At 34.4% G+C, this 14,525-nt stretch overlaps 1 protein-coding gene and 1 pseudogene across 1 annotated transcript; both read right to left on the bottom strand.

Moving 5' to 3' along the window:
• Positions 1–7,395: 7,395 nt before the first annotated feature.
• On the bottom strand, positions 7,396–11,521 carry LOC100722653 (N-alpha-acetyltransferase 16, NatA auxiliary subunit-like; annotated as a pseudogene).
• A 510-nt stretch (positions 11,522–12,031) lies between these two features.
• LOC100726319 (olfactory receptor 4F3/4F16/4F29-like) lies at positions 12,032–12,967 on the bottom strand. Its single transcript, XM_003475645.1, has one exon. It carries the CDS (start codon positions 12,965–12,967, stop codon positions 12,032–12,034), a length of 936 nt encoding a protein of 311 aa, XP_003475693.1.
• Positions 12,968–14,525: the final 1,558 nt, after the last annotated feature.

Below are 14,525 nucleotides of genomic sequence, written 5' to 3'. Positions count from 1 at the left end.
TTGAATGTCCACCTTGTGTTCTTTGATACTGTGATTTGAGGAACTATTTTCAAGAAAATAGTGTGTAATCTACTAGCAGGTAATTTCTTACTGTTATGGTTTTTTGTTTTGTTTTGTTTTGTTTTGTTTTGTTTTGTAGTTCTGTATTGCGTGTACCCTTACGCCGCTTTGGTTTGTTTTGTGTTTTTCTCTTTTTCCTCTTAAATAAAAAAAAAAAAAAAGAAAAGAGGTGTAGATACTATAAAAAAAAAAGAAAATGATACAGGAAGGATATATATATTTTATCTTAATAAAGAAATGATACAGAAACAATAGTAACTACAACAATGCTGCTAGTTTAGGAGTTTAAGAAAAACTGTACAAGTATAAACATAGCTTTAACAGATGTTTGCACACATTGGCAGTCACATAAAGAAAATAAACCTACAGGATACTCCATTTAAAAATTCTACCCAGGGACACTCTCACCGTCTGGGTGCAGAGGAAGAGCTGGGTGAATCTGGGGTGCCTGCATCTGCCTCCCCATGCATCTGGAGGACTGAGGATATATCAACAAGCAGGCAAGCATCACCAGTTCCAAAGGCTCCACAGCCTGTGGAAAGTGCCCAGTGCACTCTGCCCCAAGCCCAGACTGTTGGGGACCCTCCAGGCTTCTGGGTGCAGTGAAGTGGCTAAGTGGGTGTGAGACATCTATATCCACCTCCCCATTCCAGCTGTGCTTGGAGAACTGTGGAGTTTCCTGCAAGCAGGCGGGTGCACAGTGTCCAGGGAGCCCAGTTTATCTGGAACTACGAAGTTCTAAACAGGCAGAAGAAGGCCACTGGATCTAAAGGCCCAGTGGCTTGAAGGAACTGGATGCCAGAGTCCCAGGAGCTGTGAACACAGAAATGGATTTCCAACAGACCCTGAGGAAGCTTTCAAATAGCACTTGAAACAGAGAAACATAGGAAAATGATAAAACAAAAGACCAAATTACAACCTCAAACCTCCAGCCCATATCAAAAACGCTAGGAGTGATGTATAGAGAAGAAAATATATGCCATATACCTCAAATATCGGACAGACTAGCTACTGAAATAAACAAGCAACTCCAGGAAGTTTTAAAGGAATTCAAACTAGAAATAATCTCCCAGGTAAAACAAGAAATGATAAAAAGAAATGAAAGAGATTCTGAATGTATCTAAAGAAAACACAGTTAAAAAGTTGGAGGAACTAAACAAAAAGATAGAATCCCTAGATGAGCAATATAAGAAACAAACAGAATACATAAAGCACATGCACAGAGATATACAGGAAATAAAAAAACTCTACTGAAAGCTGTAAAAACTGCCTCAATGAAAGTGAAGATACAATTTCAGACCTTGAAGAAACGATTTCAGCTAGTGAACAGGAAAGGAAAGATATTTTTAAAATGACAAGGAATCAGGAAATAACAATTCAACAAATGCAAGATGATGCAAAGAAAAGATTGATAGGGATCAATGAAAAAGAAGAGGACAACATAAAGGATGTCAAGAGAATATTTAGAGATGTAATAGCTGAAAATTTCCCAAGCATGAGATCAAAAACAGACATCATTTTCAGTGAAGCCTATAGAACTCCAAATAGTAATAACCAAAATAAAACTACACCTAGACATATAATAATCACCATCCCAGAAATCCAACACAAGAATAGATTATTAAAAACTGTCAGGGAGAAAAGACAGATCACTTATAAAGGAAAACCTATCAGAATTACAGCAGACTTCTCAGCACAAACAATAAAGTCAAGAAGAGCATGGAGTGAAGTATTTCAGATCCTAAAGCAAAATGATTTCCAACCTAGACTGATGTACCCTACAAAACTATCATTCAAAAATCAATGGTGAAATACGATACTTCCATGACAAAGAACAGCTGAAGAACTTCATGAACACCAAGCCAACCATGTGTAAAATATTGAAAGACAGTTTAGATACACAAAGGGAAAAACCACTAAGCAAAGCAGATAATTAAACATAAGAGAAAGATAAAAATGCAACAGCAGAAAGATAACATGTCAACAATAAACCAACATATAACAGTTATAACCATTGATGTAAATGGTCTCAATGCACCAATCAAAAGAAACAGGCTAGCAGAATGGATCAAGAAACAAAAATCCAACCATATGCTGTTTACAGGAAAATGATCGAATCCAGAAGGATACTCACAGACTGAAAGTCAAAAGATGGAAAACAATACTTCATGCGACAGAAATCCAAAAAAAAAAAAAAGCAGAAGTAACCATTCTGTTTGCAGACAGCATGAACTTTAAACCAACAATGATCATAAAGGACAAAGAAGGTCACTACATACTCATTAGGGGAAAACTCCAAGAGGAAGAGATAACTATCTGAAATATATATGCATCAAACTCCAGAGCACCCAGTTATATAAAACAACTATTAACAGAAATAAAAACTCATATTATCAGTAACACAATTGTAACAGGAGACCGTAACACACCATTGACATCAAGGGACAAATCAACCAGACAGAAAATGAGCAAAGAAATAACAGAACTGAATCACAACTGTGAACAAATGGACTTCATAGACATATAGAGAGTGTTCCACCCAACAACATCAGAACACACATTCTTCTCAGCAGTACATGGGTCATTCTCTAAAATAGACCATATATTAGCTCACAGAACATATTTAAGCAAATGAAAAGGAGTTCAAATCATCCCTTGCATGTTATCGGATCATAGCACTTTGAAATTAGGAATTAATGATAAAAGATACTGCAAAAGTCCCACAAACACATGGAAACTGAATAACACACTCTTGAGTAATCAGTGGGTCACAGAGGAAATTAAAGAAGAAATTAAACAATACCTACAAGAAAATGAAAATACAGATACAACTTACTGGAATCTGTGGAATGCAATGAAGCCATCCTCAGAGGAAAATTTATAGCACTGAGTTCCCACATCAGGAAAACAGAAAGAATACAAATAAATAACCTGATGCTACACCTCAAACAGCTAGAAAAAGAAGAGCAAGTCAAGCCCGAGGCCAAAAGAAGAGAGGAAATTATGAAAATCAGAGCAGAAATCAATGCAATAGAGACTAAGAAAACAGTCCAAAGAATCAATGAATCAAAGAGTTGGTTCTTTGAAAGAATAAATAAAATCGGTAAGCCCCTAGACAACCTTATCAAAAAAAGAGAAGAAAAAGCTGAAATTTATGCAATAAGAAATGAAAAAGGTGAAATCACTACAGACTCTAAAGAAACACAGAAGACCATCAACACCTATTTTGAAAACCTCTACTATCAAACGTTTGATAACACAGAAGAAATAGACAGATTCCTAGAAACATATGAAGTACCAAAGCTAGATCAACAGGATGTAAAACTGCTGAATAACCATATCTCTATTAATGAAATTGACAATGTAATTAAGTCCTTACCTTACCTAAAAAAGAGCCCAGGCCCAGATGGATTCACTGCAGAATTCTACAAGAAATACAAAGAAGACATAATGCTGACACTCCTCAAACTATTCAATGAAATTGAAAGGGAAGCAATCCTTCCTAAGTCATTCCTGGAAGCAAATGTTACTCTAGTACCAAAACCTGAGAAACACCCAACTAAAAAAGAGAACTATAGACCAATCTCCCTAAGGAACACAGATGCAAAAATCCTCAATAAAATATTGGCAAATAGGATGCAGCAAATCATCAAGAAGATTATACACCATGGCCAAGTGGGATTCATCCCAGGAATGCAGGGATGGTTCAACATACATAAATCAATCAATGTAATCCACCATATCAATAAAGCCAAAAGTAAGAATCACATGATCATTTCTACAGATGCAGAAAAAGCCTTCGATAAGGCCCAACATTAATTCATGATAAGAACTTTACAGAAAATTGGAATAAATTGTCTTTACCTCAATATAATAAAGGCCATTTATGACAAACCAACAGCCAGCATCATACTAAATGGCCAAAAATTGAAAGCCTTCACTTTAAAATCAGGCACGAGACAAGGATGTCCTTTAGCACCACTCCTATTTAACATAGTACTGGAAGTAATAGCCAGAGGAATTAAACAAGAGAGAGAAATAAAAGGGGTAAAGATAGGAAAAGAACAAGTTAAATTATCATTGTTGCAGATGACATGATACTCTACATAGAAGACCCCCTAAACTCCATAGAAACACTTTTAGATACAATAAATGAATTCACTAATGTAGCTGGATACAAAATCAATACTCAGAAATCAATAGCATTCCTATACACTAACAACAAAATCACAGAGAGGGAAATAAGAGAAACCACACTCTTCACACTAGCAAGCAAAAAAATGAAATATTTAGGAATTTCTCTTATGAAAGAAGTGAAAGACCTATACAGGGAAAATTATAATACACTGAAAAATGAAATTAAAGAGGACCTCAGAAAATGGAAAGACATCCCTTGCTCATGGATAGGAAGAATAAATATTGTGAAAATGGCCATTCTCCCAAAACTGTTATACAGATTCAATGCAAACCCAATAAAAATATCATCAAAATACATTATAAATCTGGAGAAAACACTCCTAAAATTCATCTGGAACTTGAAGAGACCTAGAATAGCAAAGACAATTCTAAGCAGCAAAGGCAAGGCAGGAGGCATCACAATCCCTGACTTGAAGTTATACTACAAAGCATCTGTAGTAAAATCAACATGGTACTGGAATCAAAACAGAGCCAAAGATCAATGGAATAGATTAGAAGATACAACCACAACTACAAACACACTCAACCAACTTATCTTTGATAAAGGAGCCAAGCAGGTTCACTGGAAGAACGACAGTCTCTTTAATAAATGGTGTTGGAAAAACTGGTTCTCCGTTTGCTGAAAACTAAAGCTAGACCGATGCCTATCACATGTACTAAATTAAAATCTAAACAGATCTGAATATTACAACAGAAACACTAAATCTATTGGAAGAAAAATTGGGTAGAAACCTTGGAGACATAGGGTAGGTAGAGAATTCATGAACACAACTCAAACTGCACAGGAAATACTTCCCAGAATCAATAACTGGGACCACCTCTTATTAAAAAGTTTCCGCGTGTCAAAAGAAATCTCCAGCATAGTGAAAAGAAAACCCACAACCTAGGAAAAAATCTTAGTGAACTCCCCCTCAGACAAGGCACTTTTGTCTAAAACATATAAAGAATTAAAAAAAACTCAGACCCCCAAAATTCAAAGATCCAATCCAAAAATGGGCATCTATGATGAATATGCACTTCTCAGATGAAGAAATACAAATGGCAAATAAATACATGAAAAAATGTTCATCATCACTACTCATTAGAGAAATGCAAATTAAAGCCACACTGAGATTCCATCTCACTCCTGAAAGAAGGGCCAGGATCAAGAAAACCACCAACAACAAATGCTGGAGAGGCTGTGGGGAAAAAGGAACTCTCCTACACTGTTGGTGGGAGTGTAGACCGGTACAACCTTTGTGGAGGTCAGTCTGGAGATTTCTCAAAAAGCTGGGGTTGGAAGTCCCATTTGTTCCAGCTATTCCACTTCTAGGCATATTCCCAGAAAAACTGAAAGCATCATACCACAGTGATATATGTGCACCTATGTTTATAGCAGCACAATTTGTAATCGCCCGATCTTGGAAACAACCTAAGTGTCTATCAACTGAGGAAGGATAAAACAGTTGTGGTATTTCTACACAATGGAGTATTACTCAGCTATAAAGAATGATCACATTGAGATATTTATAAATAAATGAATGCAGCTTGAGACCATACTCATAAGTGAAATAAATCAATCTCTCATGCGTGAATACCAAATAGTTTCCTTAATATAAGTAATGATTCAAATATATAAAAGTATGTGGTAATCATGATTCCCCAATATGTGGCCTTGAAGCCTTATAAAGTTTTCATGGAATGGCTTTATTCTGGGCTGCTTGATATTATTGCCTGTGATGAAATGAACAGCTATTTTGAAGAAAATAAGTCATCATAATAGCTAGCGCTGATTTACTATCCTCTTGTTTTGAAGCCCCACCAAACTATGTCTCTTCTGTCTCTATTGGTTTTGTCATGATGTATCTTGCTGGATTTTATTATATGTGATAGTATAAACAAAATTGTTATAGGCAAAGAGGTAATATAGAAACCATTGTTCATTTTCTGTTAGCTGGTTCTAAATACCCTACAATGCTTTCATTCACCTGAATGGTTTTACACTGACTTGATAAGTTTGAAGCTATAGTATATGAAGTTATATTCAAATATTTCAAGGAAAAAGACACTATGGTAAGCACTATTAAGTCAGGTTATTTGGTGGTGAAGCACTAGGTTGCTGAAACTGTCATGCTTTGACCTGTATTGTTATGTTGTTATGTCCTCTTTTATCTCAATCTCTCCCTTATTCATTAAAAAAATTATTTAGTTATTTTTTATGATTTTTTTAATTAAGGGGAAAAATAAAAAAATTAGCAGGATATATTATAGTACCTTTTTTGATTTCCTATTAACTTGTTTTGAAGTCCTGTAATACTCCCACTATCTTGTTTTGACTGATTAGACTCTGTTCCATTCTGTATGATAGTATCAAGTTTGAGGGTATAGGCAACTACTTTGAAGGCAATAAGATTCACTATGATGCCCATTCTGGTTTGACTATTATCTTCTTTGGAAGTCCTGTAATGTTTACAAAGTTTAGATTTTATTGGTCTTGTTCTCTAATGTTTTGTTCAACTTTATAATACTTAATGAGATAGACAATTCTTTTTAAGGAAGCAAGAGGCATTATGGTAACCATTGTTGATAACCTTGTACTCTGTTTTTACATCATGTGCTATGTCTATCCTTGATTTTGACTGACAGCTTTGTTTTGCCATATTTGACTTTATTCTCTTCCAGAAAAAAGTAGTAAGAACTAAGGAATAATAAAACCCAAAATGTGTAAATTTTGTTGTAAAAAAGAGAGGCAAAAAGTGCTCTAAAGGACACAACTGCAAGTGTGTTTAGGCGTGTTAAGTAGATGACCATATTAATGTTTTTGGTGGGATCATTGAACACAACTGTTTACAGTCTCACTGTTTGAATGTTCACTTTGTATGCTTTGATACTGTGACTTGAGCAACCATCTCTAAGATGATAATGTGTAATCTATTAACTGCTGATTTCTTACTGTCTTTTTTGTAGTTCTGTATTACTTGTACCCTTATATCACTTTGTTTTGCTTTGTTTTTTCTCTTTTTCCTTTTAAACAAAATTTAAAAAAATAAAAATTCTACCCAAATATTTCACTTCATATCTATATTAAAATGCACCCTAGAGAAGAAATTAGGATGTAAATTCAGTTTGGATTCTGTAGGAGTCAACTTTCTACAAGATTCAAATTTCATCTGCCAATGTATCACAGTTAACTTTATAGTTCAGTGCCGTACCAGGACTGTGGCCTTCATAGCAGGCAGGAAATCAGATGTCAAAGGAAGCAGGTTATGACACACCATCCCATATTCTTTCTACTGAGTTACAGTTTCCCAAGCTGCCATCAAGTAGTACCTCAGAAAGCTATTATAGACTTTACATTTTTATCTTTTACAGTTTCATTTAGCCTAGTGGCTATAGCAACTGCTATCTCTTGTTTTGACTTATCCAAAAAATACATTATTTTAGCACCTGAACATAGATGCTGAAGAGAGTTAGAGTTACATTTGAGAAAATCTTCATTAAAGCCTTCCAAATTCCCGTTAACAAATATTGCCTGCATTTATTGAGATAAAACTTTGCACACAATGTCTGGAAGGTTACTATGAACAGACACAGACTTAGAAAATCTAACTAAACATTCATGTAAGCAATGGATTACTACTATTGATGGTAAAAACTTGTTTGACAGACTGCAGCATTAACAGAAACTTTTCTTGTCTAAAACATATTTCAAACGCTAATAGATGAGTGTCAATGTTATCAGCAAGGAGGTTCTTAAGAGTAAGAAACTGTATGGCTTCTTCTGATGTGTTTTCTACCCTTTCTAATTTTTCAGGTATAAATTCTTCCTTAAGACCACTTGATTCTTCTTCATCAGCAGATCTTTTTTTCTTTTAATATTTTTGTTGGTGTTTTCCTTCTGCATGCTTTCTCTCACCCTCTAATTTATCCTTTTTTTGAGCTCTTCTCTGTTTGCTCAGTGTTTTGTTCAATTCTTTGCCTGATTAGCTTTCTGAATTTATTTCTTGCTGTTTTCTCTCATTGGTTAAAGGATTATCATATAACTTCAAATATATTTCAATCACTGATCTAGTAGCCTTGAAATAAAAAGCATGTTTTCTGAGAGTATCTTCTACTCTCAAAAGGTTGACATAAGCATGAAGGGTAATCTTTCTCATGCAGTTTGTATGGAAATCAAATTGATCTTTTTTCATGTCAAAAAAATGCCTTTCTATTTCATGATATTTTCTCAAGGCATCTCTGTATCTCCCCAGCCACTGATAAGCTGAAATGCATTCCATGTGAAACCACACACACTACATTTCATTTAGATATTTCATGACAGATATTCCCTCTCTTGTGAATTTGGAGCACACTTCCTCTGCTTCTTGTATCATATTTGCTCAAAGCATGTATTTTCACATTTAGAATTGATGGCTCTGTTAGCTTTGTCTAAAGATTGTGCTTCATCCATCCACTTTGCAACTCCTTTGATACTACTCTCTTTGTAATTTTTGCTTTCATATAAAACAATCTAATTAGAGTTGGAACTAGCAATTGCAGAATTAATATAATCCAAATCCAAAGAATACTGCTCAAGTTTATCAAAGTGCTGTGCCAGGAAATACTGAACATTGGAGGTTTTGTCTCCCCATTTTCATAAGGGCTAAAAAAAGTCACATGTTTTAAGAGAGACTTTATAATTAGTAACAAGGTCCTGGATTATAGAAACTTTTTATGCATTATAATATAAAGATTAAGGCCAGACTTCCATAATTTCTATAATATAAAAAGCTCAAAGTAGTAGACAAGGGTAGGCAGCCTTTACTGAAATATGCCTTCAGGAACTTATCAATTAGTTCTCTAAATTTTTCACCTGGGACAAGATTCAAAGGTAATATCTAGATGAAATTGCTCTGGAGTGCTGCTTTCTTCATAAATCTGAAGCCTTTATTCTAAAGTGCTAAGTCATAGAACTTTTTCCAAGCCTTCATAATAATACCAATTTTCCACATTCTAACAATCAAATTTTTGAATACTTCACTGACTTCCTTTAATCTCCCCAATTTCACAACTGTTTCCCCCTTAATTTCTTCCACTGAAAGTTTATCATGTATCTATTTCTCATATGTTTCTATATGTTTCAAAGATTCTTGAAATACTCTGCCACCCTCATCATTTGATTTTAATACAGTGTTAGCTTACTATATTAATAGTCTACATTGTTGAGAGGAATTTTCAGTTTCGTTAGCCCTGCCTGGAGGCTGCAGGACCAGGGTTGCACTCTGAGGCAGGACTGACAATGGAAATGAAAGGCGGGACAAGCAGGTTACCCTTGAGCTTGTTCTGCCCCTTGCTACAGGAGCAGTAGCTATATAGTAGCCCTCACACACCTCCTACATATTCCATTTTTTAAAAAATAGTTATTTGCAGGGTGGTAGACACATGCCTAGCTTTAGTCTTTGGCATGTGGAAGGCAGTTTTTCTAGCACCATTTACTAAAGAGGCTATCTTTCTTCCAGTTACCTTGTTTGGCCCCTTTGTCAAAGATAAGATAGCTGACTGTCATTGTAGCTGTGTCCACAACTTCTAATCTATTCCACTGATCCTGAGGTCTGCTTTATTTTTCCAGTACTACGATGATTTTGTCACAGTAGCTTTGTAGTGTAATTTCAAGTTTGTAATTTTGATGCCTCTTGCCTTGCCATTGTTTCCCAGGATTACCTTTACTATTCTAGATCTCCTCTGTTTCCAAATGAATTTTAGGAATGTTTTCTCTAGATCTGTAAAGTATGCTAATGATATTTTGATCAATATTGCATTAAATCTGAGTAACAGTTTTGGGAGTATCCCATTTTCACAATGTTGGTTTCCCATCCAAGAGCAAGGGATATAAACTAAAGTCAAAATGGATCAAAGATTCAAATATTAAAACATAAACACTGAATCTCCTGAAAGACAAAGTAAGTAAAAATCTTGAAGACATGGGGCAGACAACGAGTTCATGAACCAATCACAAACTGCGTAGGAGGTACTTCAAATAATCAAAAATGAGATCTCATTTTATTAAAAAGTTTTTACACATCAAAAGAAATCACCAACAGAGTGAAAAGAAGATCCACAGAATGGAAAAAAAAACTTAGATAATTGTCCCTCAGAAAAAGAACTCATATCTAGAACATACAAGAACTGACCATATTGGGCTTCCCAAATTCAATGACCAATCTAAAAATGGGCATCTAAGATGAATGCATCCTTCTCAGATAAAGAAATACAAATGGCAAATAAATATATGAAGAAATGTGCAATATCGCTGGCCATTTGAGAAATGCAAATTAAAACAACACTGAGACTCCATCTCACTTTGAAAAGAATAGTTGTCAGCAAGAAATCAGCCAATAACAAATGTTGGAGGAGCTGTAGAGGGGAAAGGGATGCTTCTACACGGTTGGTGAAAGAGTGGAATGGTACACTTACTGTGGAAATCAGTGTGTAAATTCCTCAAAAAACTGGGACTGGAGGTCCCATTCAATCCAGCTATTCCCCTTCTCAGTATTTTCCTAGAAGAATTGAAACCATCATGCCACAGTGAGATATGTGCACCACATTTGTAGCAGCACAATTTATAATAGCTAAATCTTGGTGCCCATCAACTGTGAAATGGATGAAAAGATATGGCATTTTATACAATTGAGTATTAATCAGCTCTAAAGAAGGATAAACTTGAGGATTTCATAGGTAAATGGATGCAGCTTGACACCATAATCATAAGTGAAATAAATCAGGCTCACAGGGGTAAATATCCTATCTTTTTCTTAATACAAATTTTTTAAAAGACTAGTAAATAAGATTCAAATATGCAGTAGATATTGTTAAAATGAAATAAAAAGAAAGTGCTCAAAATGAAAGAAAAACTGAAATAGAGGAAGGGAAAAAAGAAGGGAAAATTTTATATATATATATATACATATATATATGTATGTATGCATGTATATGTGTATATAAATATATATGATAGATAACTATACTACTAACCTTTGTTAGTTCATCAAAAAGAGCAGTTTGTTCATTTGTTGACTGACCATTTTTTAGGCCTAAATCTTATGATCTGAACAACTACTTTCAAGATAACAATATGCAATATATTAACTGCTGTTAATTTCCTATTTTTAAAATTCTGTATCATTTTTAATCCTTTTTGTTTTTAAACTAAAAAAGAAATAGATAATAATATAATAAAAATAAAAAATAAATTTTAAAAAAAATAACTATTTTCCTATGAAAGAGCTAAAGTTACTTCTACCATGTTTATGGAAAGTATATATTCACTCTGATGAATAAGTAGCTATACTGAAACCACTTCAGTTTTCAGATGCCTACATCACAACACTATTATAGTGGGCTGATTTATTTCCACCAAATAAATATTGTAGTTCTAAAATTTAGTTCTCATGAAGGGGAGGTTATTTGCAAATAGTCTTTGCAGATGCAATCAAATTAAAATGAGATCATACTGGATTACTATAGATTAGGAAGAGACTTATAATTCTGAGGCCCTAAAATAGCTTGCTATATTATGTATTTCTAAAACTTACTTCTTCACATAGTTTTTATCCCTTAGAAATGAGGCTCAAGATTCTTATAATATTTGTTTCCAAAATACTTTATGCATAATTCCTTTTGTCCTTTGAGAACGAATCTAATATTGGTGTGGATGATCAAATTACTGTATGACAAAGAGCAGATTTATCTCAATTTGACCATCACTGTGACCTTTAACAGGGTGGATACATGCTCTCCAAAACACCCAAACCTCTTAAGATATCTTCCAGTGACCCACTAACCATCTGCATACTCTCTTCATTGCTGCCTTCATTTCTTGATTCCTGAGTGTGTAGATGAAAGGATTCAGAAAAGGAGTAAGAACTGCATCAAAGAAAGCCAGAAACTTATCCACATGTGTAGGAGATGGCCAAGTGTAGAAAAATATCAGAGGACCAAAGAACAAGACCACCACAGTGATGTGAGCTGAAAGTGTGGACAGAGCCTTGGAGAAGCCAGTGGAAGAGTGTTTCTGAACAGTGAGAATGATGATGATATAAGAAATGATAAGTATGGAAAAGAAGCCCACAGACATGAATCCACTGTTGGCTGTGACCATCAGTTCCAGTGGATAGGTGTCTGTGCAGGCAAGTTTAATGAGCCGAGGAAGGTCACAGTAAAAGCTGTCTAACACATTAGGGCCACAGAAAGGTAAGTTAACAACAAAAGCCAGTTGAACCACAGAGTGTGTAAGGCCAATCATCCAGGCAGCCACCAAGAAGGAAATGCACATTCTGGGGTTCATAATGGTGAGATAATGGAGAGGTTTACATATGGCCACATACCTATCAAAGGCCATGGCTATGAGCAACACCATTTCCACACCACCAATGATATGGATAAAGAAGATTTGAATGATACACCCTCTAAATGAGATAACCTTGTGCTTTCTAACAAGATCATAAATCATCTTAGGACAAATGACAGAAGAAAAATCCAAGTCAATGAAGGACAGATTGGCCAACAGGAAATACATAGGAGAGTGCAAATGAGGATCAAAAGCCACTGTGAGCACAGTGAGAGAGTTTCCCATCATGCTTGCCATGTAAAACATGGAGGAAAACACAAAGAGAAGTAGTTGGATATCCCAGGAATTGGTGAGTCCCAGGAACACAAATTCTGACACAACTGAGTGATTCATTCCATCCATTGGCTTTGTTGGTTATACTACCTGAAATAGAAAAGAATGAGAAAGCATAAAATATGATAATTACATTAATAGACTTCAAGCACATAAATCAAAACTAAAATTTATGTTAATTAGCATTAAAACTAATACTCATTTTCTCCTAAATATACATTGGATCTCTGTACCACTCATTGCTCTGTATGTTTAATACTGTTCTGCTCCTCACAGCTAGATGCAGTGATGCATCTCATGAGATGAAGAATTACAAGATAAGAAGCATAATTCCAACCCAAAATCTTTCTGAGTTTGGTCAAAACTAATGTGATCATTCTTAGTTACTATATCTGTTGTATCCATTCTCAAGCCAATTATCTCTCATTTGACAAATGGAAATTTCTTCTTTCCTTCCCATTCTCTATATCTGAGAATATATTCATCTTCAGTATTAATTTATATTACCACATCTCACTTGTCTTATTATCTTACCTTCCATCATAGTGACCTGAGTAACTTTCTAACTCACTAATGACCCTGTTAACTTCTTGAAGGCTATCACTATAACTTATTCATAATTGTACTATCTAAATAAATGAAAATGTGATTCCTAGGAAGGTAAAGGTGTATGAATTGTCTGATCACTTTGTATCGTGTTAGGTGAAAAAATATTGTGAACAGGTTTTTAGAAACTTCTCTAGCAGTGGGCATTACATTGAAACTCATTGTTTTGATTTTGTTTTCCAAAAGTGACTACCCATGAAGGACTGGGAGTAAAAGGGAAAAACTTATAGGCTTTTCCTCATACAGATAATTTGAGAAGTACTGCTTTGATATATTTACTTCATGTTCTGGAAGCTGTAAAAAGCACCAAATATAGTTTGCAAATATGTTTGCAAACTTCTGTGTAGCAATTTATTATCTTATAAGTATTGAAGTTTATTTAGAGGAGCAACATAGATAGTGGGTTCACAAAACCAAAATATATACCATGATTCATCCACTGACAAGTTGATGTGGGGCAAATTAAATACTTAATAAAGCATTAATTAGTACAATATTCATTGCATCCTATTATATGCCTATATTTTATAAATATTTCTCTCTCATACATAATTACATTTAATTTATGAATTGAAATAAATGAGAAAATGAAATGAAAGAGAAAAAAGATTTGACAGCAGAAAACATCAAAATTCCATATTGTAAAAGGTATTTTAATCAATATTTTAATATAAAATAATTTTATATTAATATATTCACATTCTCTTAATAAGAATTTAAATTGTTTTGTATGCTAAAATGATCTGCTTTCAAAAGCACTGTACTCATGGTAGTAACTCATCAATATTTTAATTTCCCATTCCTGATTAAGCATTAGCCTCATAATGTCAGGGATCACATCTCTCTTGTTTAATCTAACTCAACAAAATTTTAGATTCACTTCAGACTTATAATAGGGAAAGTTGCATATTTGCTGTAGAGATAGATGAAAACCATGTGTTCAGGGTTGTAGACCAAACAAGTGAGGAAGGCAGAACAGGTGAAATTCAGAAAAAAAAATTATTTGAAGTAAGTATAACTA

The sequence above is a fragment of the Cavia porcellus genome, unplaced genomic scaffold (genome assembly GCF_034190915.1).
Source record: "Cavia porcellus strain 051 isolate PalLab524CR breed Dunkin Hartley unplaced genomic scaffold, mCavPor4.1 scaffold_6, whole genome shotgun sequence".
In the NCBI taxonomy this organism is placed as follows: Eukaryota; Metazoa; Chordata; class Mammalia; order Rodentia; family Caviidae; genus Cavia; species Cavia porcellus.
The sequence above is the reverse complement of the archived record's forward strand: the minus strand, read 5'-3'. Positions and strand labels throughout refer to the sequence as shown.